The 25,943-nt window shown below is 42.9% G+C and overlaps 4 protein-coding genes across 4 annotated transcripts in view; 3 read left to right on the top strand and 1 right to left on the bottom strand.

Annotated features, from left to right (window-relative positions):
- The window catches only part of PDAP1 (PDGFA associated protein 1), a 227,007-nt gene that overhangs the window by 180,430 nt on the left and 20,634 nt on the right, over positions 1-25,943 (top strand). The gene's annotated exons all lie outside the window — the stretch shown is intronic.
- On the top strand, positions 1,068-6,406 carry ATP5MF (ATP synthase membrane subunit f). Its single transcript, XM_063143567.1, has 4 exons — positions 1,068-1,164; positions 2,435-2,542; positions 5,186-5,302; positions 6,229-6,406. The coding sequence occupies exons 1-4, from the start codon at positions 1,149-1,151 to the stop codon at positions 6,255-6,257; spliced, it is 270 nt and encodes an 89-aa protein (XP_062999637.1). The 5' UTR covers positions 1,068-1,148; the 3' UTR covers positions 6,258-6,406.
- On the bottom strand, positions 7,033-15,632 carry CPSF4 (cleavage and polyadenylation specific factor 4). The gene is made up of 8 exons (XM_063143566.1): positions 15,405-15,632; positions 13,096-13,146; positions 12,391-12,543; positions 11,694-11,789; positions 11,219-11,312; positions 10,856-10,928; positions 9,247-9,417; positions 7,033-8,389 (listed from the first exon to the last, which is right to left on the bottom strand). The coding sequence occupies exons 1-8, from the start codon at positions 15,505-15,507 to the stop codon at positions 8,321-8,323; spliced, it is 810 nt and encodes a 269-aa protein (XP_062999636.1). The 5' UTR covers positions 15,508-15,632; the 3' UTR covers positions 7,033-8,320.
- Positions 16,039-25,841, top strand: PTCD1 (pentatricopeptide repeat domain 1). The gene is made up of 9 exons (XM_063143487.1): positions 16,039-16,066; positions 16,936-17,449; positions 18,519-18,659; positions 20,692-20,910; positions 21,824-21,925; positions 23,351-24,109; positions 24,426-24,542; positions 24,976-25,158; positions 25,632-25,841. Exons 2-9 carry the CDS (start codon positions 16,970-16,972, stop codon positions 25,839-25,841), a joined length of 2,211 nt encoding a protein of 736 aa, XP_062999557.1. The 5' UTR covers positions 16,039-16,066; positions 16,936-16,969.

The raw sequence follows: 25,943 nt of genomic DNA on the forward strand, positions 1-25,943 counted from the left end.
TATTTGTTTGTGGGTTTTATATATAACCTGTACCTTTGCCTTTGATATATATACATTGGCTGCTTGTTATGAAATTCGTACCTGGCAATATAGAAACAACGGATGTTTGCCGTCTGACACGAAGAGCGCTTTAAATGAAATACAGCCTTATGTATTGTGTTTATTTTACTAGATGGATGTGTGGTGTAATAGTATGTATAGTTTGTAGTGGTTTTTTTTTTTTACCTTCCTTATGTGTCTGTTTTTTGTGGAAAATAAATAAAAGTAAAAATGTAATAAAGAAATTAATCAATCCATCAACAATAACAAAAATGAAGAACACTCAAGGTGCAACAAATAAAACACCTAACAAGGTGGTCAGCTTCAAAAGAATAATAAAATTTGTAAATAAATAAATTCTTGTTTAGGCAAGCATTTTTATCTGATGGCTTATTAGAAGCCCCTTACGCCTGGAACGCTCTTCCAGAACATTTGAGAACTACAAGTTCAATCGCAGCTTTTAAAGCTCAGCTAAAAACTTTTCTTTTTCCTAAAGCTTTTAAAACTTGATTTGGTTCTGACTTTATACTGCTAGTTTTACCCTACCCTGTGCCTGTTTGGTGCATTCTCTTCCCCTCCTTATTGTTTTATTATGATTTTATTAGAATGTAAGCCTATGCGGCAGGGTCTTGCTATTTACTGTTTTACTCTGTACAGCACCATGTACATTCATGGTGCTATATAAATAAATAAATAAATAATAATAATAATAATAATAATAATAATAATAATAATGGTTTTTTGTGTGCGTAGAAAGAGTTCTATTTTATGTATATATTTTGTTGTCGTTTTTGCTTTAATTTATCAATAATTAGCCATTTCGGCTATCCTTCAGGAAACAAATGCTAAATATAAACTAAATGCAGGCGCAATGCTATACATGCCTACTCACAGGTAAGCCCCACTCAATTCAATGGGATTTACTCCTAGGTAAATATGTGTAGGATGAAAACGCCATCCCACTTTCTCGCGCAGACGAACTCTGCCTCTAGACCGACTCACTATGCCGCCCGCAGGGAGGACGACCTTCTTCCCGTGAGGCCTTGCGCGCGGCTTTCTCCCAGGAGCCCTTGCGCGCGGATCCCCGGATACTCCTTGGCAGCGGCAAGATGGCGGACCGTCCAGGTAAGCGGTTCAGGGCGAGGGAGATGCCAAGGTGACCCGGCTCCGTCGGAGCCTGAGCGGTACTAGGGGAGCCCTGGCTTTCCTTGTGGGCATGAAGCGGCCGGACTCTGCCCTGGGCTGGCTTCGAGGAGGAAGAGGAGGCCTCTCCTGAAGGACGCGTCCTTCTGCAGCCTCGTCCCCAAATGCAGCTCTGGCTGCAACGCCTTAGGACCGCTCTGCGTGCTGGGCTTGAGGTGTCTTTTCAAGGCGGTTTGTTTTTAAAAAGCACCTTTCCCTCTAACATCTCTCCTGTGCATGGGAGAGAGGTATCAGGCAGAAGTTCAACAGGCAAAGCTTTGGTCAATTCCCACCCACCGACCCACCCCGTTTTCAGGCTGAATTACTGTTTGCCAGGCAGCTTTTAAATGAAGCAGGGCTGGAGGGGCTTATGGCCCTCCATAGAATCATAGAATAGCAGAGTTGGAAGGGGCCTACAAGGCCATCGAGTCCAACCCCCTGCTCAATGCAGGAATCCACCCTAAAGCATCCCCGACAGATGCTTGTCCAGCTGCCTCTTGAAGGCCTCTAGTGTGGGAGGCCTTCCAGATTAGTTATGGCCTACAGCTTCAACATAAAGTCAGATGTGAAACAGGAGAATGCTGTTTCACATCACAGTCTCTTAGCCGTTATATGTTACGCCACCTCTGCATAACTCAGGTTCCCCTTCTCTTGACTTGGCCAGTGCAAGAGTCCATTATTAAAAAACCTTTAAATATTGCATTTTCATAGAATCATAGACTAGTAGAGTTGGAAGGGACCTATAAGGCTATTGGGTCCAACCCCCCACTCAGTGAAGGAATCCACACTATTTCTTTATAACTTTTCTTGGCCACCTTTCAGAAGCCCTCACAAGGCGGCTTACAGCAATAAAATACATAAAATATTAAAAGCAATAAAACAGTAATTAAAACAATAAAACCAGCAGGAACAATAGCAGCAATAACAATACTCATCATGCAAAGGCCGTGGTAAAATAAAATATTTTTAAGGCCTTCTTGAAAGCCTGCAGGGAAGGTAAATGGAGAACCTCCCATAGAAGTTTGTTCCGCAGGTGTGAAGCCGCTGCAGAGAAGGCCCTCTGCAAGGATGTATCCAAATATATCCTGTCATACTGAGAACCACTTGTAGGAGACCTTCCCCCAATCTGGTGCCCTCCACATGTCTTGGACTGTAACTCCATACCCCCCATTATACTGACCTCCCATGAGAAATTCTTGCCTTTCTTTCCTAGTACCCATTAAAGATAAGAAGCTCCTGGATGTGAAAGTGGGGCAGCTGCCAACGTGGTTAGCAGCACGAAATTACAGCCCACAAGGGATAGTTACAAGTTGTCGAGGAGGTGAGTACTATTTTATCTCTTGAAATAGGACGTTTGTATGCCAATAGCCAATGCTCCACAATTCTGGTTTTAGGTTTACGTCAATAGTGCTACATCTGAAAGTAAGCGGCAGGCTACAATGAATTACTCACTCTGTAGAAACATGCTAGTTTGCTAGTGAAATAAATTATTATTATTATTATTATTATTATTATTATTTATTTATTTATATAGCACCATCAATGTACATGGTGCTGTACAGAGTAAAACAGTAAATAGCAAGACCCTGCCGCATAGGCTTACATTCTAATAAAACCATAATAAAACAATAAGGAGGGGAAGAGAAAGCAAACAGGCACAGGGTAGGGTAAACAGGCACTGGGTAGGGTGAACTAACAGTATAAAGTCAGAACAAAATCAAGTTTTAAAAGCTTTAGGAAAAAAAAGTTTTTAGCTGAGCTTTAAAAGCTGCGGTTGAACTTGTAGTTCTCAAATGTTCTGGTACAGCATTCCAGGCATAAGGGGCAGCAGAAGAAAATGGACGAAGCCGAGCAAGGGAAGTAGAGACCCTTGGGCAGGCGAGAAACATGGCATCAGAGGAGCGAAGAGCACGAGCGGGGCAATAGTGTGAGATGAGAGAGGAGAGATAGGAAGGAGCTAGATAGTGAAAAGCTTTGTAGGTCAACAGGAGAAGTTTATATTGGATTCTGAAGTGAATTGGAAGCCAATGAAGAGATTTCAGAAGTGGAGTTACATGGTCAGAGCGGCGAGCCAAGAAGATGATCTTAGCAGCAGAGTGGTGAACAGAAACCAACGGAGTGATGTGAGAAGAAGGAAGGCCAGTGAGAAGAAGGTTGCAGTAGTCCAACCGAGAAATAACCAATGCATGAACAAGAGTCTTGGCAGAAGAGACAGACAAAAATGATCGAATCCTGGCAATATTATACAGGAAAAAACGACAGGATTTAGCTACTGCCTCAATATGAGGAATAAAGGAGAGCGAGGAATCAAATATAAAGCCAAGACTACGAGCTTCCTTGACTGGAGTAAGCGTAACATCATTGACAGTAAGAGAGAATGAGAGATGAGGAGAAGGCTTAGGAGGAAAAACAAGCAATTCAGTCTTTGCCATATTATATCATAAAGGCCTTATGATATAAAAAATAAGAGGGTTTGAAAATCTACACAGCCATCGTCCACTTGCAGATCTTAAATCAGTTTTGAACTTTGTGTGTTCACCTGTGATCCAAATACTAGCTTGGAAATAAGTTTCTGTTGAACTCTGAGAGAAGAGGCATAAAATAGAGCTGCAAGCCTCTATTTTCAGCCTTGCAGCCAGATTCTATACATTATTACTGAGAAGTAATTTTCACTGAGCTCATTTGCACTCAAGTAATTGTTTGTAGGACTGCAGCATTGAACAGGCAGCATTTCTGGTCTTGTTTATTTAAGGGAGTTATACCCCACCCATTTGTAAAATCCCAGGGTGGCTTAGAAACTTTAAAAAACAAATATACTAATAGGAAAATCAATAGGAGCAGCATAAAAATAAATTTACCAGGCTGTGGCTGCTTCAGAATGGAAAAGGAAGAGCTTGCTTGCAGATACTTAAATGAAGCTAGTGGTAATTCTGCAAAAAATTGTGCAGAGGACTTTCCCAACCCAACTAGTTGAGGTCCTTTTAACTGGAGATGGGGATGGATTAAATGCAAATCCTTCTGCATGCAAAACATTGTCATACACAGAGATGCAGCTGCACTCTGAGAGTCTCTTTCCCTGTCCTTGAACCAGATGCTTTCATGTGGCCTTTTTAAATTGGTAAACGTGATCAGCTGTTGCTAGCTAGATGGTAAAGACTCACTGATGAGAAAAATTATCTACTCAGGCTGCAACCCTAAGAACACTTGATAAGAAGTCCTATTGAACTCAGAGTTCAATGGGTGTCACCTAGCAGCCATTTATAGGATCAGGCTGCAAAGGTGATTCTGAATTTAGGGAGATCCCCTTAGTATATTAGTCTTTGGTTGTGCTTTTGCTGTTTTAGGCAGACAAGACTGAGTACACGGGCTACCTTTGAAGATAGTGTAAATATTTTAGTTTAAAATAGAGCTGCTAGGCTATTAACTGGTCCATATGATCATGTGACACCAGCATTTCGTCAGCTGCACTGGCTTCTAGACTGTTTCCAAGCCAAAGTGTTGGTGTCGATCTTTAAAGTCCTAAACAGCTTGGGACAAGAGTGTCTAAAGCAGGGATGGTCATCTTGTAAACCAAAACCTCTGTAGAATCACAAATGGGACAGCCTGATTTAATTTAACAGAAGACTTTAGGTCATCTTCAGAGGTCTTCTTCCTGGTGTTCCGCTGAAGGAAGTTAAGGCAGGTGGCTAATATAGAGGCCTTTTCTTTTCTGTCAGGTATTTTTGGAATTTAGTTTTTAGATTTGTACGGCTGTTCTTATATTTTATAATTATTCCTGTGTTTCTTGTTTTGTATTTCATTCTTGTAATCTGCTTGTAGAATGTCTGTTATTGGAAGGATTAAATAATTAATAAATATCGCCACTAGCAATGCTTTTGGGTTTCCCTTAAGTATTGTTTTCAGAAGCTGTGCTTAAGAAAGTTCTTTGACATTTGAAGCTGAGACTGTTTTCCCACTTCATTAGGTTATGACAGATTTGTCAATAAGTACATTAATGTGAAGAAAGGAGGCATTTCAGGCATTGCCATGATGCTAACAGGCTACGTGGTCATGAGCTACATCTGGAACTATAAACACATTAGTGAGTAAAATCTTACCTTGTGTCCTTGAAGTCTAGTGTTAAATAAATGTATTAAATAAATCCTCCAAGGTAACTTTTAATGCATAGGTGAGAGCATGCGTTTTAGTCTGGGCCTTCCAACTGGTGGGGTGGGCCCCTCAAGCGGGTTATGCCCTGGGTTGCATCAGTGGTAGTGCCACTACTTCCTGCTTGTGGTAATGTTTTTGTAGTCTCTAAAATGGGGAGGTTTGTTGTGTTCATACAACTTACAAGCTTCCCAGATGCAGCTGTTCTACCATTGGAAACTGAATACTGGCCTAGATGGGCTGTCTTCAGTGTAGTCCAGCAAAGCTATGTTTACGGACTTATTATTAAGATGCCTTTTTAATGGTGTGCTGCTTTTAATGATGCACTGGTTTTTAATGTTTGAATTAGTTTTATGTGTTTTATGGTGTTTTTATTTGTGTTGTACCCCGCCTCGATCCAGAGGGAGAGGCGGGTAATAAATATATTATTATTATTAATTATTATTATTATTTTGTCAGTTACTAGTACTACTGTACAGTTTGCAGTATTTCTTGGTATCACCTAAAGCACCTGGCTCTTGATCAGCCCAGTAATTGCAAAATAGTCTGATACAACAGGTAGCAACTAAGGCTGCCTTTGGGGTGGTAACTAGTCTTGGAATACCTTCCAAAATGTTTGTTTAGAGTGCATACAATTATTTTGGTGCAAAGTAAAATCTATCTTTCCCAGGAATTTGTTTAATGGGAGCCTACAGATATTTTTTTCTGCTGATGGCTGTTGAGCTTTCGCATTCTTGATGCTGATACTGTTATTAATATGACTTTTTGAATACATAGAATGGATTTAAAATAGTACTCTCTATAAAAGAATATCCAAAAGGCTGTGCTGCTTCATCAAACTGGCTTGTTTTGATTATTCAGAGCATGACCGATGGAGAAAATATCACTGACACTCGATGGACCAGAAGAATACAAGTTACCACTTTTTGACTGGTAACAGAAGACTGCTTCAACCGAAGATGGCTTGACTCTTAAAAGTGGAGTTCTCGTCTAGAATCGTAATTGTATTCCAAGACCAATAATAAATTACTTACTATCAGTGTGTTTCGTGGAACTAATTATAATGCTCGGAGATGAGAGGGTATTTCTACCAGCCCTTATTCTAGAGTTGAAAAAAATATATTAAAAATGTTCGAAGGGATTTTCCATCTTTACCAATTTACGGAATGCTAACTACATCTAGTCAATGATTATTTTCCTGCTGTGAGACAATTAAATGTGGGTTTGTCATCCCTGGTTGTACTGAATGAAATGAAAGTACCGGGTCTTATTTAAGTAAATGTTCCCTCCCTTTCAAAGCATCAAGCTTAACTTTCCTGGAATACTAATGCCTGCAGTTCCAACGTATCCATCCCCCAATGCACTTGCTTGATTCAGCAAAATGTAGTTCAGGCAGCTGGTGGGTCCCCTGTAGCTGCAGTCCTACTCCCAGTGCTAAAGATTTTCAAGAGTAAACACAAGCCTATATACTACCACAAGCTGGTGGTAGTATATAGCTGCCACAAAAGGATATCATCTTAGCTTAAGCCCCATAAGACTGACTTCCTCAGGAGTAAGGGTGCAGAGTTTTCAGCTAAATTCCATCTGCCACTGACAGCCAACCCAATGAGGCCCATTCTAGTGTTTCTTTAGGTACTGCTTACTCTACAAGATGACACTAGGCACTTTAAAAAAATGTTTTAATTGACTAAGCATCCTGAATAAGACATTTAAGACAGGACCCTAGTTATAGTCTTCCTAGGCACATGTTACTATTTCCCCTCCCCCAGTCATATCTCACGAATTAAAGTCACACCCCAGCTCTTTTCATCAGAGCGTATCAATTTAGAACAGGAAAGAAATACTTAAGGATAGTTAGGCAACTGTAGCAGGTCTGAAATAGTGGCTAAGGCAGGTATTGCATGGTTAACTTACAAAGTGTTCTGATTCACCTTTAATAAGTCATTATAACATTGTAAGTATGGAGGGGACATCCATGCTGGCCCTGCCCTCTTCACCCCCAACCTTCCCAGGTTGAACCAAAGGCCTGAAGAGACTTTACCTGCACTCAACTCAATCTGGTTAGTCCTCTCCATGATTGGGAACCCTGATTGCATAGCATACTATGACCACCATCCATCAAATGTGGTTAGTCTCTCCAGATCTTCCCGGTGAACAGGAAGGATTGGGGAGCAAACACACACATCCCCTTCACATTTATGATTTTAGAACTGCTGCATAGGGGTTAAATCAATTTGATCGGAGTACTCTGGCAGCATGGAAGGGGAAGTGTTAGCCCTATGAAAAGTTACAGGTTACAAATCATGTAACTTAGAAGCAAATGTCTAGAAAGGGTCATATCACTAACCATGAGTGCATAGGAAGAATTCTGTCAGAAGCTCCTTCTCTTTTCGTCTGAGCAGTTAAAGAGAGGTGAGTTCTATACCTTTATACAGTTGCAAGTCCATTTCATTGGATGGACCATAAGAACAGGTCATGTCCCCTCAACAACACAAAAGTGAACTACTATAAGTAGCTAAGTAAACTCTTCACCGGATGGACCAAAACCCCTTGCACCAGACCCCTTACAAGGAGTACAGTTGTACAGCATGCTCAGTTGCTACTATTTCCCATCTTCTGCCATAGCCAAGGACTGCTGAAAAAAATGAAGACTTCAAGGCCGGATATATTAGAACAAAAGTGCCTATTCCAAATATTGCATTAAAGAAGGGTTGTGTATTATGCTTTTCTTCAGCCTGTCTCCGCATTGCATTCTTTGAATAAAGGCAGGCACCACTATCTTTAAAAGGGTAAAACAAATAATGAAATAACCAACAAAAGGGTGGCAGATCAGTAGTCCTCAGTTGGCCAGTCCTTTTGGTATAGGCATAAAAAAAGGTGGATCACCAGTTCAAGATGGTGCTAAGCATAACTCAGCTCCCGTAATAATAAAAGTGCTGCACGGTCTTCTGGCTCACTGTCCAATAAGAAAGGCCAAATGTCCTTTGGTGCATCTGTTGGCATAATGTCCTTTTTCACCACACTGTGGAAGAGAGAAAAAACTTGTTTTGAATGCCAATAATATAAATGAAATCCCCCATTTCCCCCTAAAGTAGACACCATTTGGGTGTCTTTTGTTTAAAATACTACACAAAATGACAAGGGATGGGAGTGTGCATTAAGAAACTGATTACAAACTTTAGAGCTGGAAAGACACCCTCCTCAGCTTTAAAACTACCCCCACCCCAAAATTCTATCCACCCCATCATTGTGAAAGGAAAAACAGAAATGTGATTCCATAGAAGAAGCCATATCGTCCATGTAGTACACAGACGAGAGAATTGTTCACCTTCTGTTCCTTAGGTAGGATGTCCTATTGTTTTCACTTGAATAGAAAGATACTTGTCTGTATCTGGGCAAGTTTCCTCATGAGAATAATGGATTTCCAATTCATAAGGCTAAATTTGGTGCTGTAGTACCAACTTCTAGAACAGTAATTGTATAATATGAGCTGTTTCTACAAAGGTGCAACAGATTCCCGAAGTGGAAGTTGGATTTCTTTATTCAACGCTGTTTCCGACCCATCCTATTAACCCACACTTATCCACTTCCACGTTATTACTTAAGATGTTTTTAATTTCTGCAAAGTCCTTGTAAATCTGAGGTGCATTGCAAGTAACAATTCTTTCAAAATATATGCCTCAAAATCCTCAAAAAAGAAAAGAAAAAAAAGAACCATTTCCCAGATCTAGCACAGTGCGGCTGGAAGGAAGCATAAAACCTAAACTACGAAAACATTCGTGTTATGATCATTCCACCTCCAGAACTCGGGATCTGTGGTACAAGATTCAAAATCCCCAGCACAACTCTTTCCCCTACAACAGGCAGCCTTCAACTTACCTTATAACAGGTGACCTGCTCCAATGGCCGTGCACCTCTGTTTGATATGCTGTTGTTTTGAGACTGCATAACTCCAGTGACCTGTGGGGGCCTCTGTTGGTTGGGAGACGAGTTCTGACTTGTTAATTGGATAAGGGATGACGACCTTTGTAATGGTGGATTGTTGTTTTGCTAAAGGGGGAGGGGGGAGAAAAAGAACAGCCCACACACCAAATGATCAGGTCAGAGGCAACATTCTCTGCTAGCCTGAGCAATAGACAGGAGAACCCAAAAGACCTCAGCCTTAACCCAGGCACTCCCATAATCCCCATCATCAGTTACTCTTGCCTTTGACGCCAAAATAAGTAGCACACGCCACCCCAATGCTATGCAATGAAGAATTTAAATCTGGCAAATCATGCTTGAAATGCACACACACACCCAAGCGTGTTTGTCTTGGCCAAGGGTTTACAAATGCAGCATAAGTCTTCCGACCATTTCAAAAATCAAAAAATCACATCATCATTAAAAACAGGCATTAATTAAAATTTACGATTTAAAATGATAAAACAATGTACAATTCTTATATATTATTTATAACTAACAGTTAATAAAACCCCTTGTGTGTAACGCATCATCTAGCTTTCAGTTAATGTAGGGTTCCCAAACTGGTGCGTTGTAGGAAGGGCTGGAATGTGCCTTTTAAAAGAAATGCTACCATGTGGATACATTACTCTTCTGTCCCCTGAGGGTACAGCATGTATATCTTCGCGTGCAGCAACATTCCCCTTGTGGGAGAAAGGCGGCTTTGAGATTCTGTGATGGAGCTGATACAACAGCCAATCCCAGGTGCGTTATGGTGCCCAGAAAGCAGGCCCGCTCACAGCCCTGAATGATGGGACGAAGGGGGCTATGATATCTGGAGGAAAATTAACTGGTGTAAGGTGGATACTGCCCATCATTCTGGATCAGATCAAGAAAATCCCTCTTTTTGAGTGCAAATTCTTTTGAGTGCACATTCCTCCAAAGAAACTGCCACAGGAATCACATTTGAAAAGCAATGGTTTTAATACATCCAGCAAAAATTCATCATGACCAGAGACTCCTTCAATTGAGGGGTGGTACAGTGCTCTAGTATAGTTAACGCAGACATACATGCACTCTGTGTACCAGATCTGAAGGGTGCATGCCTCTCCTTTTAGCCACTGGTCGCTTTTGAAAGCACTCAAGAGAGGATTCAGCCCCACTCACAAACCCATCTTAATGGCTAGGGCTCATGGAGTAGAGAATGGGAGGAACATCCAAAATACATAAAAATAAATACCCTTCAATTGAAGAGAGTTGTTACTGGCAATGATTACACGACTGTTATATGAAATGTGGTAGCTTGTTTCTCTGAAGGATATGAACAGAAGTACTCCATGTGTTCCTCCCCTCCCCTCCCCCAAAACCTTAAGCTTCTCTGTAAATGGGGAAAGGTACGCCTCTAGTTTAATCAGGACATCACAAGATGTCCCATGTTTAAAAGAATTAACAGTCCCACCTTTTTTAGAGAGGAAGAAGTAATGCAAAAATGGCAAGCGTTGTAGCCGTCTGACACTTCTGTAGAAGCACCTCTGAAGTGACATACCTTTTGCTGTGGTTGTGTTGGCGGAGGCAGTGGTGGTTGCTCTGTGGTTCCCATGGGAAGTTCAAATCGAGGGCTGGTTTAAAAAAAATGGTATGCATAAGGAAACAAAGGCCAAAGTGATCCTTGAATCACCAATTATAATACATTCTCCCAGGACTACTGACATTTATAGCATCAGAGTTGCCTTGAAAAATGGAAAACAACTCCATTCCATATTACATCCCAGCTGAGCTTTGACACTTGTGAATGAGGGTCATGAGAACTTTTCAGAGAAAAGCATAGAGGCCAGTATATGGCATAGCAGACATAATGTGAGAGGTTAGAGGGGAAGCTTAAGAAGAAATAATCCTGGATCATACTCACTGCATGAATTTGCAAGCGGGCCCCTCCGGACAGAAGCCTACCAGATAATTCACACAAATAACACGACGGGTATGCCTGTGTCTGCAGAGGGGACCTGCAACACAGAGTTTTATGGTCACATCTCTTACATACAAATACAGGAAGTGTGCAGGGTATGAAAGCATTGCCCCCACCCAACCCCAAAACATGCGCACACCAAAACTACACAAAACCACCTATGAGTTTTCAAGCAGTATGGAGTGCAGATTTTCAGATGCTCTCCACAACTGCAAGCAACAGAATCCCCCCCCCCCCCCAGTAACAAAAACAAGTTCTCAAGCAGCCAAACTGTATGCCAGGAATCAGGTTCAGGATCCTACCACAGTGTAAAATGTTGCAGCTTTGCGTTATTGCTACAAGATGCGCATGTGTCAGGGGCCAGCGCAGGTACTGGCCCAACAACTCAACTGTCAACAGCAACATTCCATATACATACCGTGCTTACAAAAACCTCGGTCGTACCAAGGGCAATCTTTGATCTTCGATTCTGGGTCAATGTGCAAGAATGGGCACTCCTTGTTGCTGCATTCCCCTGTAATGGACAAGCACATACTTTACTGGACCAAGGAAGGATATTGGGAGTCAGTGACTGGCTCAAAGTCACCCAGCGAGCTCTATGGCCGAATGAGGACTAGAACCCGGGTCTCCTGAGTTCCGCTCAAACACTCTAGCCACTACACTATACTGGTTCGCCCAAGTTACTGCCTACCTTACCTCTCATGTTCCCTTCTGTTATATTGTCAAGTTATCTGGTGATATAGTCTGAACTATATGGGTCAAAACTTGTGGAGCTATAGAATTGCACAGAACCTAAGCTACAAGGCATGAAATATTCCTTCAGAAGATGGATAAGTGTACATGGAGAGCTAGCATACCTATAAGACACTGGTTCAAAGTTCACCTCTGCCATCAACTCGGTGGGTGGCCTTAAGCAAGGCTTTGCAACATGAGATTTTTAACGCTGAATTTACTTTACAGAGTTACTGTAAGGATTGCTGAGACAATGGATATGAAGCACTTTGAATACTCTAAAGTGCCATATAAACGTTCATCATTATTGAGCAAATCCCTTTGCACAAGTCCAGCTTACAAAGTACCAATGAAGTTCAACCAGATGGCAAAGTTCCCCTTACCATATTTTGAGTAGAAATAGCACTCTGGCATCTTGGTCATGTCATATTCATGTAAGAATTCGCACTGGTCACCCTTCTTGCACAGCCCTCGTAGCCAGTGTTTGCAAACCACCGTCTTTTCTCCACTGATGTGCCGGAAGGGACACATCCCTCCTATGGCGCAGGGAAAGGAGAGATGGGAGAAAACACTTTTGAATGCAGCTACCTGAACAAGAACAGGCCTCATCTGAATTATGGGGAGAAATAATCGTTCAACGTTTTTATGAGACAACATTACTTCAGATCATTGTAACGTAAAGGACACATGTTTAAGGGCTACAACTAATATGTATATTTATCAGAATGTCAGGGTGACGGGCTCCCTCCCATCAAAAAACATACCGTTTCTCCTCCCTTCCTCTGTTCATCAGGGATGTTGCTACCCAAAGATTAGGCAGCCAATCGGGTTGTAGGCCCTCTGGTTACAGAATGTTTTATCACTTTGTGTCCACCCACTTAATGGATATCCCACTTTAAGTTCCTCTGAGTGGGGACAAGTCTTTTTCTTATGTTTCTTTAAAAAGCACAACATACACTGATGCACTGACTATATAGATATCAAACTCTAATTACTGATTCACAAGAAAGAAGTGAAGGTGAAAGGATCATAGGTTATTAATTGCCTACCTTTTTTCCTAGCATAGCATATTTGCAATGGTGGCTTACCTTTCCCACAGGCCGCCTTTAAAAAAAAATCGCAGACAGCAGCACCCGATTCTGTGAAGGAAAGAGATGCACAGTGAGGCTCCCAATGTCCAAACAGCTCTTTAGCAATAGCGTTACTGGTTACACCATCAAAAAAGCGGCCTGCTCTGCACACTATTCACTCAAGTCATCTTGTAAGATTTCAGCCAAGGTCATTTAATGAAATCATGGATGAGCTGACTTTTTAAAAACAGATTTTTAAAGATCCACGTTAAAAACTCTCAAAGCACTTATAGGCATTGCTGGGGCAAAACGCACATCTGTGCCTTCAGCAGTTGTGTGACAAGCAGAGAAACCCAGAAACCTTTTCCCAGCATTTCTCCCCCTTTTGAATACTAGGGTAATAGTTCCGACAACTTGAAAGCCCACATGCACTGTGAATACAGTTGGGCCTGATATATTATTTTCCTTTTCTATCAATTTTGTTCTAATCGACTGACATCGTTGCCTATTTTTGTTCTTTGCCTAATTTGGTACTTGTGAAGCAGGTGACAATCCAAGTGGTAGGTTTTTAACTCCAAAATAACAAGAAATGCAAAAGTATGACCTGAAGAAATCATATTCAATAGAGGAAACGGTTCTAAACCTTTGTCACTTGTGCAGGATGGTACTAGAATTATAGATTGTAGTGACTATGAGATTGGATGTAAGCCCCATTCAACTCAATGGGATGTACAGGATTGTACTATATGCAATAAACCGAAAGTTTCTGGTTTAAATTTTAATTCACCCTTGAATTCAGGTCAGTCTCTCATCTGCAGTAGCAGAATTATTTTCCTGACCTGCCTTAGATATTATAAAAATAGTGATTCGAAGTTTGCAGTGTATTCTGAATATTCTACAAAGCTATATAAATGTTATAATTATTATTGTAAACAATGTAAAGTAATTACAAATGATGTTGAACGCAAAGATCTTATTTCTCTTTGGCTTTTGTTTCATGGCTACTTACACTATACCATTTTATACATTGTTTTGACCCATGAAATTCCCTTTCAAGGAAAAATAAGAAAGCTTGTGGCACCTTACAATAGACTTAGGGCACAATCCTATGCATGTTTAGACAGAAAGCTGCCTTTGATGGCTGGGCTATAAGGCTAGGTAAAAAAAATCAGTAACTTGAAAAAAGAACTCATTACAGTTGTAATCCTATACACACTTATCCGGGAGTATGTCCGACTGAACTCAATGGGCTTACCTCTGAGTAGAAATGTATAGGATTATGCTGTATAAATGGGAATTCTCCATTCCTACCCAACAAAGTTGAATCTGCTGAAAATCCAACAAGCATGAAAGGTTCGGGAGCTCAGTCCTTCTTTGCATCCACTCATCTTCAACTGATGGGTCAGGCCCCCCACAACTGGTTAATTATTTGGGGGGGGGTTTAAGTGAAAGATGATGAAGTAAGAGAAAGAGTATGAAAAAGGCAAAAATAGTTAGATATTGAGAGTGAGAGTGATAAGTAGCTTAGATGGCTTTAAAAAGGGATTAGATATATTTATGGAAGAGAAGAAATCTGTGAACAGCTATTATTATTATTATTATTATTTATTTATATAGCACCATCAATGTACATGGTGCTGTACAGAGTAAAACAGTAAATAGCAGGCCTCTCTGGGGAGCTCATTCCACAGCCGGGGTGCCACAGCGGAGAAAGCCCTCCTCCTAGTAGCCACCTGCCTCACCTCCTTTGGCAGAGGCTCACGGAGAAGGGCTCCTGTAGATGATCTTAAGGTCCGGGCAGGTACATATGGGAGGAGGCGTTCCTTCAAATAACCTGGCCCCAAACTGTTTAGGGCTTTAAATGTCAATACCAGCACTTTGAATCGGGCCCAGTGCTATATGCTGTGGCACCCCGGCTGTGGAATGAGCTCCCTAAGGAGGTTCGCTTGGCACCTACATGATATGCTTTTAGACGCCAGGTGAAGATCTTTTTATTCTCCCAGCATTTTAACAGTCTATAAATTTTAACTTGGTGTTTTAAATTTGTAATTTTGCATTGCTGCTGTTTTTATCTGGTTGAGCTTTTACATTGTGTTTTATAGTAAAGTTTTATACTGTTGTTTTATACTTTGAATGTTTTTAATTTTTGTGAACCGCCCAGAGAGCTCTGGCTGTTGGGCGGTATAGAAATGTAATAATTAAATGAAGAGGGAAGGAAAGTGGTTCCCAAGCCTGGTAGGGTGGCGGGTGGGTGCAGGGGCCTGCCTGCCTGGGCCTTGGCTCTCCCTTCCTTCCTTCCTTCCCTCCCTCGTCCCCTCACGACGTACTGTCCATGCCCGGGAAGGGCAGCGGCTGCGCCCCCAGCTGCTGCTCCACCGCGATCTCCAGGTCGAACTTGATGTGATCCACGCTGGCGATGAGCTCCTGCATGATGGCGACGGTTTCGGGAAGGCTGAGGGATGAAAAAAGAAGGCCTCCTCAGGCCCGGGCGCTGCAGTGCGCGCCGCTCCCGTCCCTCTTACGCGGGGCTGCTCGGTCCGAGCAAGGAAGCGGGGAAAGAACTGAGGTAAACCAAGAAATGGGGGAGGATTCTGACGGGAGGGGGGAGGAGAAGGAGGCGCGCGCGGCCAGCCGGCTGCTCCAATCCGAACCGAACCGCCCTCGCGAGGCACGCTGGGAACGCTGACCCCTGACCTCGCGACGCGCTCCAATGAGGCGAGGCCACGCCCCTTGCCTGCGAGGGATTGGCGGGGGGGAGAAGGACGCGCGGCGCCCTCATGTTCGTCTGCGCCGCTCAGCCAATGAAGGCGAGGCGCTCGAAGGCGGCGGAGAGCCGTTAGGGAGGGAGGGAGGAAGAATTAGCCAATCCACGGTCACGCACACGCGGGGGGGCGGGGACGACGTCGCTGAAAGCCACGCCCCTTAGGAGGCGGGGATAGGTTGAGAAGCGGAAGCGCCAGAGCGTCGTGCGTGCGGAGATCGTTAAGGGGTAGGTGTTGAGGGGGAGGGGCTCCCTCGCCTCATTCCTCCTGGCTCTGACTGGACGAGGAGGTCCACATTTTGTATTTATTTCTAACATTTATACCCGTCCTTTCTTCCAAAGAGCCTTAGGGCGGTTCACGTGGCCCTCCTCTCTCTCTCCTTTTTTTAAATCCAACAACAACCCTGTGAGGTAGGCTAAGTTGAGAAAACTTCCTAACTGTTGGAGCAGTACGACAATAGAATCAGTTACTTAGGGAGGTTGTGGGCTCTCCCACACTAGAGGCCTTCAAGAGGCAGCTGGACAACCATCTGTCAGGGATGCTTTAGAGTGGATTTCTGCATTGAGCAGGGGGTTGGACTCGATGGCCTTAGATGCCCCTTCCAACTCTACTATTCTATGAGAATCAGTGGGGCTGTTCAGACAACACGGTAAGCCATGGTTAGGCCACTAACCCTCCTGCAGGAAATGGCTAGTGAAGGATCCTGTTCGGATGACACGTTAAGCCACGGTGGTTAAGCTTTTTGAGCTCAGCACCTTGTGTGAACCATGGCTTAGCGTGTTGTCTGAACCATTCCTAACCATGGCTTAGTGTGTTGTCTGAACACTGGTGTTTAAACTGTGGTTACGTAGCCACCGTGGTTAGGAATGGTTCCAATGACCTGCAAAGTCATGGTTCACAAGACACGCCAAACCATAACGTTTAGCTCAAAATGCTTAACCACTGTGGCTTGGCGTGTTGTCTGAACAGTTTTAATGTTTAATTGTTTTCATGTTTCACCTATACTTCTTTGGGCTTTGTTTTTTAAGGGAAGCGGTTTATGCATTTCCTAAATTAAACTTAAAAATCATAACAATATTTTGGATTTGGATTTCAGGAGATGGCTGCCTAAACTGGAAAAAGGCAATATCATGACGGTTGTTCAGCTGATATCCCGTCGCTTTCCTGCGAGAATTTTCACCCTGAGAGGTTCTCTTTGTCCATGGGTGTGTCCCGCTTGCAGGTTGTGGATGGTTCCAAAGAAACACCTGGCACGGCCCAGAAATCCACAGTATCTGCTCACATCCCTGGGCTTGAGGCCTTTTAGTTCATCCCCGATAGCCTACAAGTTACACAGCAGAGATGTGAAAGAGATGCAGTCGGCCAGCTCCTCTGAAGCAGCGCATAAAGAGGAAGAGGAGTCTTATACAGATGAAGACTTTGGGACGTTGTCTCAGAAATTTTCTTCTAGGAAGTTTTTCCGTAAAGCTACAGAAGGATTTCACAACTTAGAGCTCCAAGCCCTGGGTGGGGAGGAGGAGGAAGAGCTGGAACCAAAGCCCAGACGTGGTCGCAGGAACACTCCGTATTGGTATTTTTTACAGTGCAAGGCATTGATAAAGGAAGATAAGGTCATTGTCTCAATTATCCTTGTTGCAAAAGCGCTGAACAGAATTGCATAGTTATGGAAAGAAGGACCATAGCTCAGTGATAGGTTACTTGCAAAGGTCCTGGGTTCAGTTTCCAGTGTCTCCAGTTGAAAAGATCAGGTAGCAGGTGACAGAAAAGACCCCTGCCAGTGACTCTGTACAGTTGGTGCTGGTCAATGTAGTCAAAACTGATGAGATTAACAAGTATTCTGAGGTGCTATCATGAGCTAGTGCTGTAAACTTCAGGCTTTTCAGACTTTGGGTCCGACATTAGCCCAAACCTGCTTTTGGGAAACCCTAACCTTTTAAATTTCTACCGTATATATTTGCATGGTTGCAATGGTGCTGTTTTATTTATTTGATTTGTACCCTGCCTTTCTGCCAAAAAATGGCACTCAAGGTTGCTTACGAAAATAATTTAAAATAGATTGAAACAGTAAAACACATTAAACTACAATGACAATGTAACAAGGACTGGATAAAAACAGCACCCACGTTGCCCGGTGTTGAAAGGATAGCAAAGAAGGAGCGAACATCGCCTCCCTTGGAACAAGTGCCACAGCCTGGGAGCAGCCACCGAAAAGGCCCTCTTTTACGTTGCCACCAAACGCGCCCGTGATGGTGGCGTCTCAAAAGAAGGGCCTCTCCACAACATCTTAAAGCTCAGGCAGGCTTGTATGGGCCTTCCAAGAAGCCCGATCCCAAGCCATATAGGCCTTTGTAAGTCATAATGAGCCCTTTGAATTCTGTCTGGAAACAAACTGGCAGCCAATGAAGTTGCTCCCTGAAACTGGCCCCGGTCAACAGTTTGGCTGTGGCATTTGGCTGTGCCGCACTTTTTTTGCCGGCTGAAGTTTCCACCCAGTGCCAGGTCCTAACTCATCAGCTGAAGAACAGTGGTCTGGTAGATTTAGCATGGAGCTGACTTCTTCCAGGGCGTTTTAATTAATAGTTAGTCTTTGTCTGTGTGTTGGGAGTGGTGTGTGTGTTTGCATCCTGTCTGTAATATGTTACTCTAGCAGCTTTTCCTTCCATCTACTCTCTTTACTAGCTGGCAGAAGCCCTGGACCTCTTTGAGACACAGATGCTGAAGGAGGAGCGTCTCCAGCCAGAAGAGAGCAACTACACAGTACTGATTGGTGGCTGCGGCAGGGTTGGCTACGTGAAGAAGGCATTCAGGCTATATAATGATGTAAATATTCATGGCCAGACTTTTTTTTTTTCAGATACTGGAGAGAATTGCCGTCAGGTGGCAGATTGAGGCAGGCAGCTTCTGGAGGTTTGGAAGCCATTTTTACTCCAGGATCCCCGCCACAGGCAGCATTCTACATGGCACTGTGCAGCCCATAGGGGGATCCCCCCCAAAAAATATGAAAAAAGCCCCTAATTTGCCAGTTTACCACCAATATTTGGCAACACACTGTTACAGTGGCTAAATTTAGCTGGTTTTCAAGGTGGATCTAACTCTTTTGGTTCTCCATCGCATCTACAGATTGCCAAAAGAACCAAATTTAGCTAGTTGCTACCATTGGGCCAGCGGGGAAGGGGAGGGGCATGTTACCCACCCCTTCTATAGGCCATTCTATAGACAAGGGTGAGCTGACTTTAGTCTTTCAGGGTGTGCTCTTTTTTCTTTTTTACTTATCAAAATCCCCATAGTTTATGAGATCCTTCCATCTAAATGTTTTTGTGGTCCTAGGGCTTAGCAACCCATCCCTAGATGTTTTCTGCCAGGTTTATACCTCCTTCTCCTTTTTTTGCCACCTAGTATCCAAGTCCTCTGTGGTTGATTGAGATTTGCATGATTGACTCCTGTATTCTAAGGCAGGAGTAGGCAATCATTTGAGGCCTGCAGTCACATCTGACAATTTATTTATTTATTTATTTATTTATTATATTTCTATACCGCCCAATAGCCGGAGCTCTCTCACAAAAATTAAAAACATTCAAAGTATAAAACAACAGTATAAAAGCATAATATAAAATACAGTATAAAAGCTCAACCAGATCAAAACAGCAGCAATGCAAAATTACAAATTTAAACCAGCAAGTTAACATTTTTATAGACTGTTAAAATGCTGTGAGAATAAAAAGGTCTTCACCTGACATCTAAAAGCATATCATGTAGGTGCCAAGCGAACTTTCTTAGGGAGCTCATTCCGCAGCCGAAGTGCCATAGCAGAGAAGGCCCTCCTCCTGGTAGCCACCTGCCTCACTTCCTTTGAGAATTTGAGGAATTGTCCTGGCCACCACCACAAAATGGCTGCCATTTTGGGAGGCGGGGCTAGTTACAAAGGATAAGTATCCTGATAAGTAAGACTTGGGGACGGAGTCTGATCCCCAGTACTCCAACTCATTCTACCCCATATTTTTATTTCTCCACCCATATACATAATCCTTCTCAAATAAATGTTATTTTTAAAAAGTGAAGGGCGTAGATTGCCTCTTCAGAACCCCAAGAAAGGTATTTCTTATTGCAAGAAATGAATGTATTATTATTAAGATGTTTCTTAAATGTTTTTAACAATGTATATTATGTTTTATTTGAGTATTATGTATTTTATCATTTATTGTTGTTCCCCGCCTTGACCAAAATGGAGAGGCGGGTAAGAAATAAAATTATTATTATTGTTCAGAGGAGGGCAACCAGGATGATCAGGGGTCTGGAAACAAAGCCCTATGAAGAGACACTGAAAGAACTGGGCATGTTTAGCCTGGAGAAGAGAAGATGGAGGGGAGACATGATAGCACTCTTCAAATGCTTAAAAGGTTGTCACACAGAGGAGGGCCAGGATCTCTTCTTGATCCTCCCAGAATGCAGAACACGGAATAATGGGCTCAAGTTAAAGGAAGCCAGATTCTGGCCGGACATCAGGAAAAACTTCCTGACTGTTAGAGCAGTATGACAATGGAATCAGTTACCTAGGGAGGTTGTGGGCTCTCCCACACTAGAGGCATTGAAGAGGCAGCTGGACAAGCATCTGTCAGGGATGCTTTAGGGTGGATTCCTGCATTGAGCAGGGGGTTGGACTCGATGGCCTTGTAGGCCCCTTCCAGCTCTGCTATTCTATGATTCTATGATGATGATGATGATTTAGGGGCGGGCACCACATTGCCTACTCTTAAAGTAAGCTTCAGTTTCCTAATATGCATAATTGCAAGGACGATGCCCTGTTTTGGATATTTTTATTAAGCTTTTCAATTGTTGTTTTACTGGGAGGTAGATGAAAAAGCGAGGCTTGACTCCTACTGAAGCCACATACACAGCCCTGTTTAATGCCTGTGCAGAGTCGCCCTGGAAAGACTCAGGCCTGCAAAGTGCACTTAAGTTACGAGAACAGCTACGGAAGGAAAACGTGGAGCTGAATCTTATTGCATACCATGCTCTGCTGAAAGTCTGTGCCCTCTGTTCGGATCTCCACATGTGCTTTGACGTATTTAAGGTAAAGAGGAGCTTTTGACTGGCATAAGTATTTTAATCTGTTTTTAACGTTCTTTTTGTAACTTGTGTTGGGTGCTTCATAGCAGAAAGGTGGCGTATAAATCTTCCTAAGTAAATAAATAATGGCATTTCATGAGCACAGCGTAAAGGCCCAGCAAAAACTTTTAAGGTAGCAAAGCTATAATGTTTTGAAGGAGATGCCAATAATGGAGGCAGTGGAAAATCAAGTGAATTGTTATGAAAAGGTTCCCTCAGAATGTACTGTTGTGGAAGGGTGTGTGTGTGTGTAAAGGTTGTGTCATTACCTTTGTACCCCAGACTTCTAAAATACTTTTGAATAACTTACAATGATTGTAAATCCTATCTAAGCATTATCATGGACTATTCTAGTTCTTATATATCTTATACTCCCCCATCATGTCTTGATGGTTGCTACCAGTGAGGGCCTTTCCAGTAAACTGAGGCCTACCTTCTTCAGCCAACTTTAGTCCTTGGAGGAGTTTGGAACTGAGACCATATAGAATTTCCTGTTTGCCAAAGAACTGGGAAGTGAAATACCAGAAGCAAAAGTTGCTCCTTCCCAGCCTTAACAAAATTTAGACAGTGTGTGGCATTTCTTTTACCTAAGGAACAAGGATGTTTACAATTCTCCCAGCTCCCCATGGTGATCCCAGCAGAAATATTTGGGACCTTTTATCCTATATGACATACCCGAATAGGTTGATTCACATGTTTGCCTTCACTAATTTTAACTTGAAACTGGTGTTCTTGAAGTTCTCTTACTCCCCTAGAAATTTTCTAGGGATCATTTTTCAGGAAGTGACATATCTGGGTTACAGAAGAGTCAATATTTTGTTAATGCTCTTCACTGTGGAATAGTCTTTACGAAATTACCATATTTCCCCCCTTTTTAGGAAATTGTCCATAAAGGCCACAGGGTCACCTCAGAAACTTTCAACTTCCTGCTCATGGGATGCATAAAAGACAAAGAGAATGGGTTCCGATATGCCTTGCAGGTCTGTGTGCTATCTTCCTCCTTTACAGCGTCGCAAACCAACAAAGTTTCCAACTGGTATTGGCGAACACATTTTGCCCACCAGACCGGCTCATCTAGCCTGTGGGATTTCATGCAAGGCCTTCCCCTGCATCCAAAAAAACCCCAGAGGAATCCCCATTTTTATCTCTTATCAATGACCAGAATAGGGATTCCCCTGCATGGCGCTTTTCCTCCCAAGTGGGAGCATAAGTAGCATGCGAGGGGGAAAGACTAGACAGAAAAAGGTCCTACATTTCCCAGAAGTCCCCAACCAGCAAGGAGTTAAAATGCTGGGAATTGTAGGACTTCTTTCTGTCTAAAGACGCATAGGATTGTACCCTAAAGTATTTGCACCCTCTGGTTGTGATCTTTACATTTGTGTGTGTTTTAGAACTTACTGTTATTAAATATCTATATTCCAACCTTCTCACCAACGGTTGCCCAGCATGGTACAAAATAAGAACACATTATAAATAATAATAAAACCCTCCAATCGTATAACTAAAACAGCAACTGTGCTGTCAGTTCTGCTTCTTGTTTTAAAGCAAGGGGCGGTGTTCCTCTTGAGACTGCCATCACTATGCTCATTATAAGTTACTGAGTGTGGTTATTTTCAGACATCTTTCCTCAAGCCACAGGGTATACTGCAGTATCAGCAATTTCAGATTTCCCCACGCTACCCAACCCCAAAACTGGTGCTGAGAGTCCAGGTGATCCCTTCGTGCAGGGTAGCCTAAAGCTAGTGTCACATGGGGAATTCCAATAGCCCATCTTCTAGGTGGCAATCCAACCACGCATCCTGCCTGAGTAATTGTTGTTAAAGTGGAGTTGCATAAGCAGGCGCATAGGGCTGATCACTACATGAGCCACTATAATCCAGGAAGTAGATGTCATTTTAAATTGTAGTTTACTATATATGATGAGCCTCGTGTGGCGCAGAGCGGTAAAGCAGCAGTTTCTGCAGCTGAAACTCTCCCCACGGCCTGAGTTCGATCCCAGCGGAAGCTGGTTTCAGGCAGCTGGCTCGGGTCGACTCAGCCTTCCATCCTCCCGAGGTCGGTAAAATGAGTACCCAGTTAGCTGGGGGAAAGGTAATCACGGCCGGGGAAGGCAATGGCAAACCACCCCGCTATAAGGCCTGCCGAGAAAACGTCAGCGAAAGATGGCGTCCCTCCAAGAGTCAGTAATGACTCAGTGCTTGCACGAGAGGTTTCTTTCCTTCCCTTACTATATATGAGCAGCTTTGGGTCTTGTAGTGACCCCAATAATGCTTACCGGGGAGTAAACATATTTAGGATCAAATGGGCGCCTTGCTCCCCATCAGTGTAACAGCTATAACTCTGCTGATGATCTAGAATTCATTGTATGTCACATCACCTTAACTCTGCCCTATTTCCTAAGACAGGTTTGGCAGCAGATGCTAAAACTGAACATAAAACCTGATGGTTACAGTTACAACTTGATGCTCAGTGCTGCCAGAGACTGTGGCATCGGGGACCCTCTTGTGGCTTCTGATTTGTTGCTAAGACCATCAGCGCAAAGCCCAGCTGTCCTGAGGCTGGAGTCCACTGGGAAGCGCCAGAAAGTAAAGGGTCAGAAAGGGGGAAAAGGAGACGCTGGAGCTGCAGTACAGTTGGATGTGGAAATACTGGAAAAACGCATGTTCCCAGAAAATTACGGGAAAGCCGACAAGCGAAACAGAAGCGTGAGCAAGGATTGTACAAAGGCAGAGGCAGGGGGTCTCTCTAATCCTTCCGATTCCATTACAACCAGGGAATTGGTGATCTCGGATAAAAGCCGGTTGGCTCCAGATTCTACAGACGTGGACGTGGGCTGTTTTTCCGAGGCCACCTGCAACTTCCCCAACTTGCTGGACTTGGACACGCCGAACAAAAACGTGATTTCCTTAGGGACTGTGGCGACGCCCTCTGATAGACTAGCTCTGATGGGGAACATGGAGGGTTTCTTGAAGAAAATGAAGGACAACGACGTACCAGCCAATATCAAAACTTTCACACTGCTAGCTGAGTTGGTGCAGCCCAACAGTCCGTCAGAGTCTTCCTTATTGGCTACGATGGAGGAGAACAATTTGAAACCGGATCTAACGTTTTTTAATACCCTATTAAGGAAAAAGAGCAAGCGAGCAGATCTGGTGGGAGCAAAGGTAAGATCACAGCGTGCCAGCGTGTGTGGCTCGGAATGCAGCATTTGCAGAATTCAGTTTTCTGAGGCTCGCTGCTGCTGCTGCTGTTGTTGTCAAGGTCCTAGCTCTCGAAGCTGCAATTATTATCTTTAAAAGCACGGTTGGAAGTGGTGTTTCAGTGGCATATATTGCTACTTCTCTGTGACTAGCAAAACCAGAATGAATGATAGACTTGCTCAAGTTATTCAGCTTTATACGCGTTGCAAAGCACCTCTACTCAGCACAGAACTTTAGCAAGGAATGTATATGACCCTGCTCATATGTCTTTATATTACAGAGCCTGCTGCCCATCCTGCTAAAGGAAGGACTATCTCCCAATCTACAGACATTTTGTAATTTAGCAATAGCCTGCCGTAAAAGTACCGATGGACTGCAGCTACTCTCAGACATGAAGGTACAGAAAGCTCTAGCTTCTGGTAGACTGGGTGATTTTGATGTCTACAAGCTTTGAGGAGTTTTGTTAATATAAATAAATCCTGTCTTTCCAACCTAGCTTTACCACTACCCCCCTACCTGTAGTTGTAGCAGGTCAGTTCTACAGTATGTGATTTCTCATCCCCACTGATTTTTCTTTGGCTTCTTGCACCAGCAGTCTGAATACTGGTTTGATTGAAAGAATTGTATTTATAGGTCTGGTTTGGACATCACAGCTACCCAGAGTTTGTTAAACCCGGGGTTGTCATGAACAAGTGATAGTGAGGAATATTGGACTTAGATGCCTTTTGTCTCCTTTTAGATGCCTTTTGTCTGTGTCTGGATTCCTACAGATGCAAATGTCTGTCCTTTAGATTTGCTTTTCACTCACTGCTTGGGGCTGTGTTTTTCAGCGGTCAGGACTAAATCCCAATGTGCACATCTACAGTACACTTATCAATGCAGCCGTGAAGAGACTAAACTACACCTACCTTATAGAGATCCTAAAGGATATGAGAAATAATCAGGTTCCTCCAAATGAAGTTGTCCTACGTCAGCTGGAGTTTGCAGCTCAGTATCCTCCTCAGTTTGATAGGGTAAGATACCTTGCACTGTTGTTTACCCTAACCCTAAATCTCATTTTGAGTGCAGTGGGAGAGAATTAAGCCTTGGGTCATCCCCCACCCCACCCCTGTGGAAACCGTTAAAAAAATAGTAAATTCATCCATCCTTTCCACATAGAAGATGCAAAAGATTGTCGCTTCTGATAAATCTAGGAAGGGGTATCTTACTTTTTTACACGAATCACCTCCCGCTTAATTCCACAAGCCCTGTTCTTCTTAAGTCAAGACTTTTCTCTTCTCCCAGGCAGTTAACAACATATGCGGAGCTTGTTTGCCCTTACTTGACCCCAGAATAGTTGTTATGTTCTTGATGGTTTTAAATTCTGTATATTTGTTTTTAATTTTCTGTTTTAACTTCTGTCAACCACCCAGAGAGCTTCGGTTATGGGGCAGTATATAAATGAAATTAAATAAATGTATTAACTCTGTTCCTTTTCCTCTTACAGTACAAAACAAAGGACTATTATCTGGAGAAAATAGATGGCTTTCGAGCCTACTACTCCCGCTGGCTGAAGTGGATGGCAGCAGAAGAAACGCCACACCCTTGGGCAAAATACCAAATTCCTAAGCAGTCACAAAGCAAAGATAATACAGAAGATGCACAAACCCATAGTAGACATATGGGACAGCGCAATAATAAAGCAAATTACTCCTAGAAAATTGTCTTTTTCATGTAGACATTATGTTTCAAATTGGCATTACAACAGCATGTACAAATCCTATGAAAGTTTATTCAGAAGTAAAATGCATGGGGATTG

Source organism: Elgaria multicarinata, chromosome 17, assembly GCF_023053635.1.
Source record: "Elgaria multicarinata webbii isolate HBS135686 ecotype San Diego chromosome 17, rElgMul1.1.pri, whole genome shotgun sequence".
Classification (NCBI taxonomy): domain Eukaryota; kingdom Metazoa; phylum Chordata; class Lepidosauria; order Squamata; family Anguidae; genus Elgaria; species Elgaria multicarinata.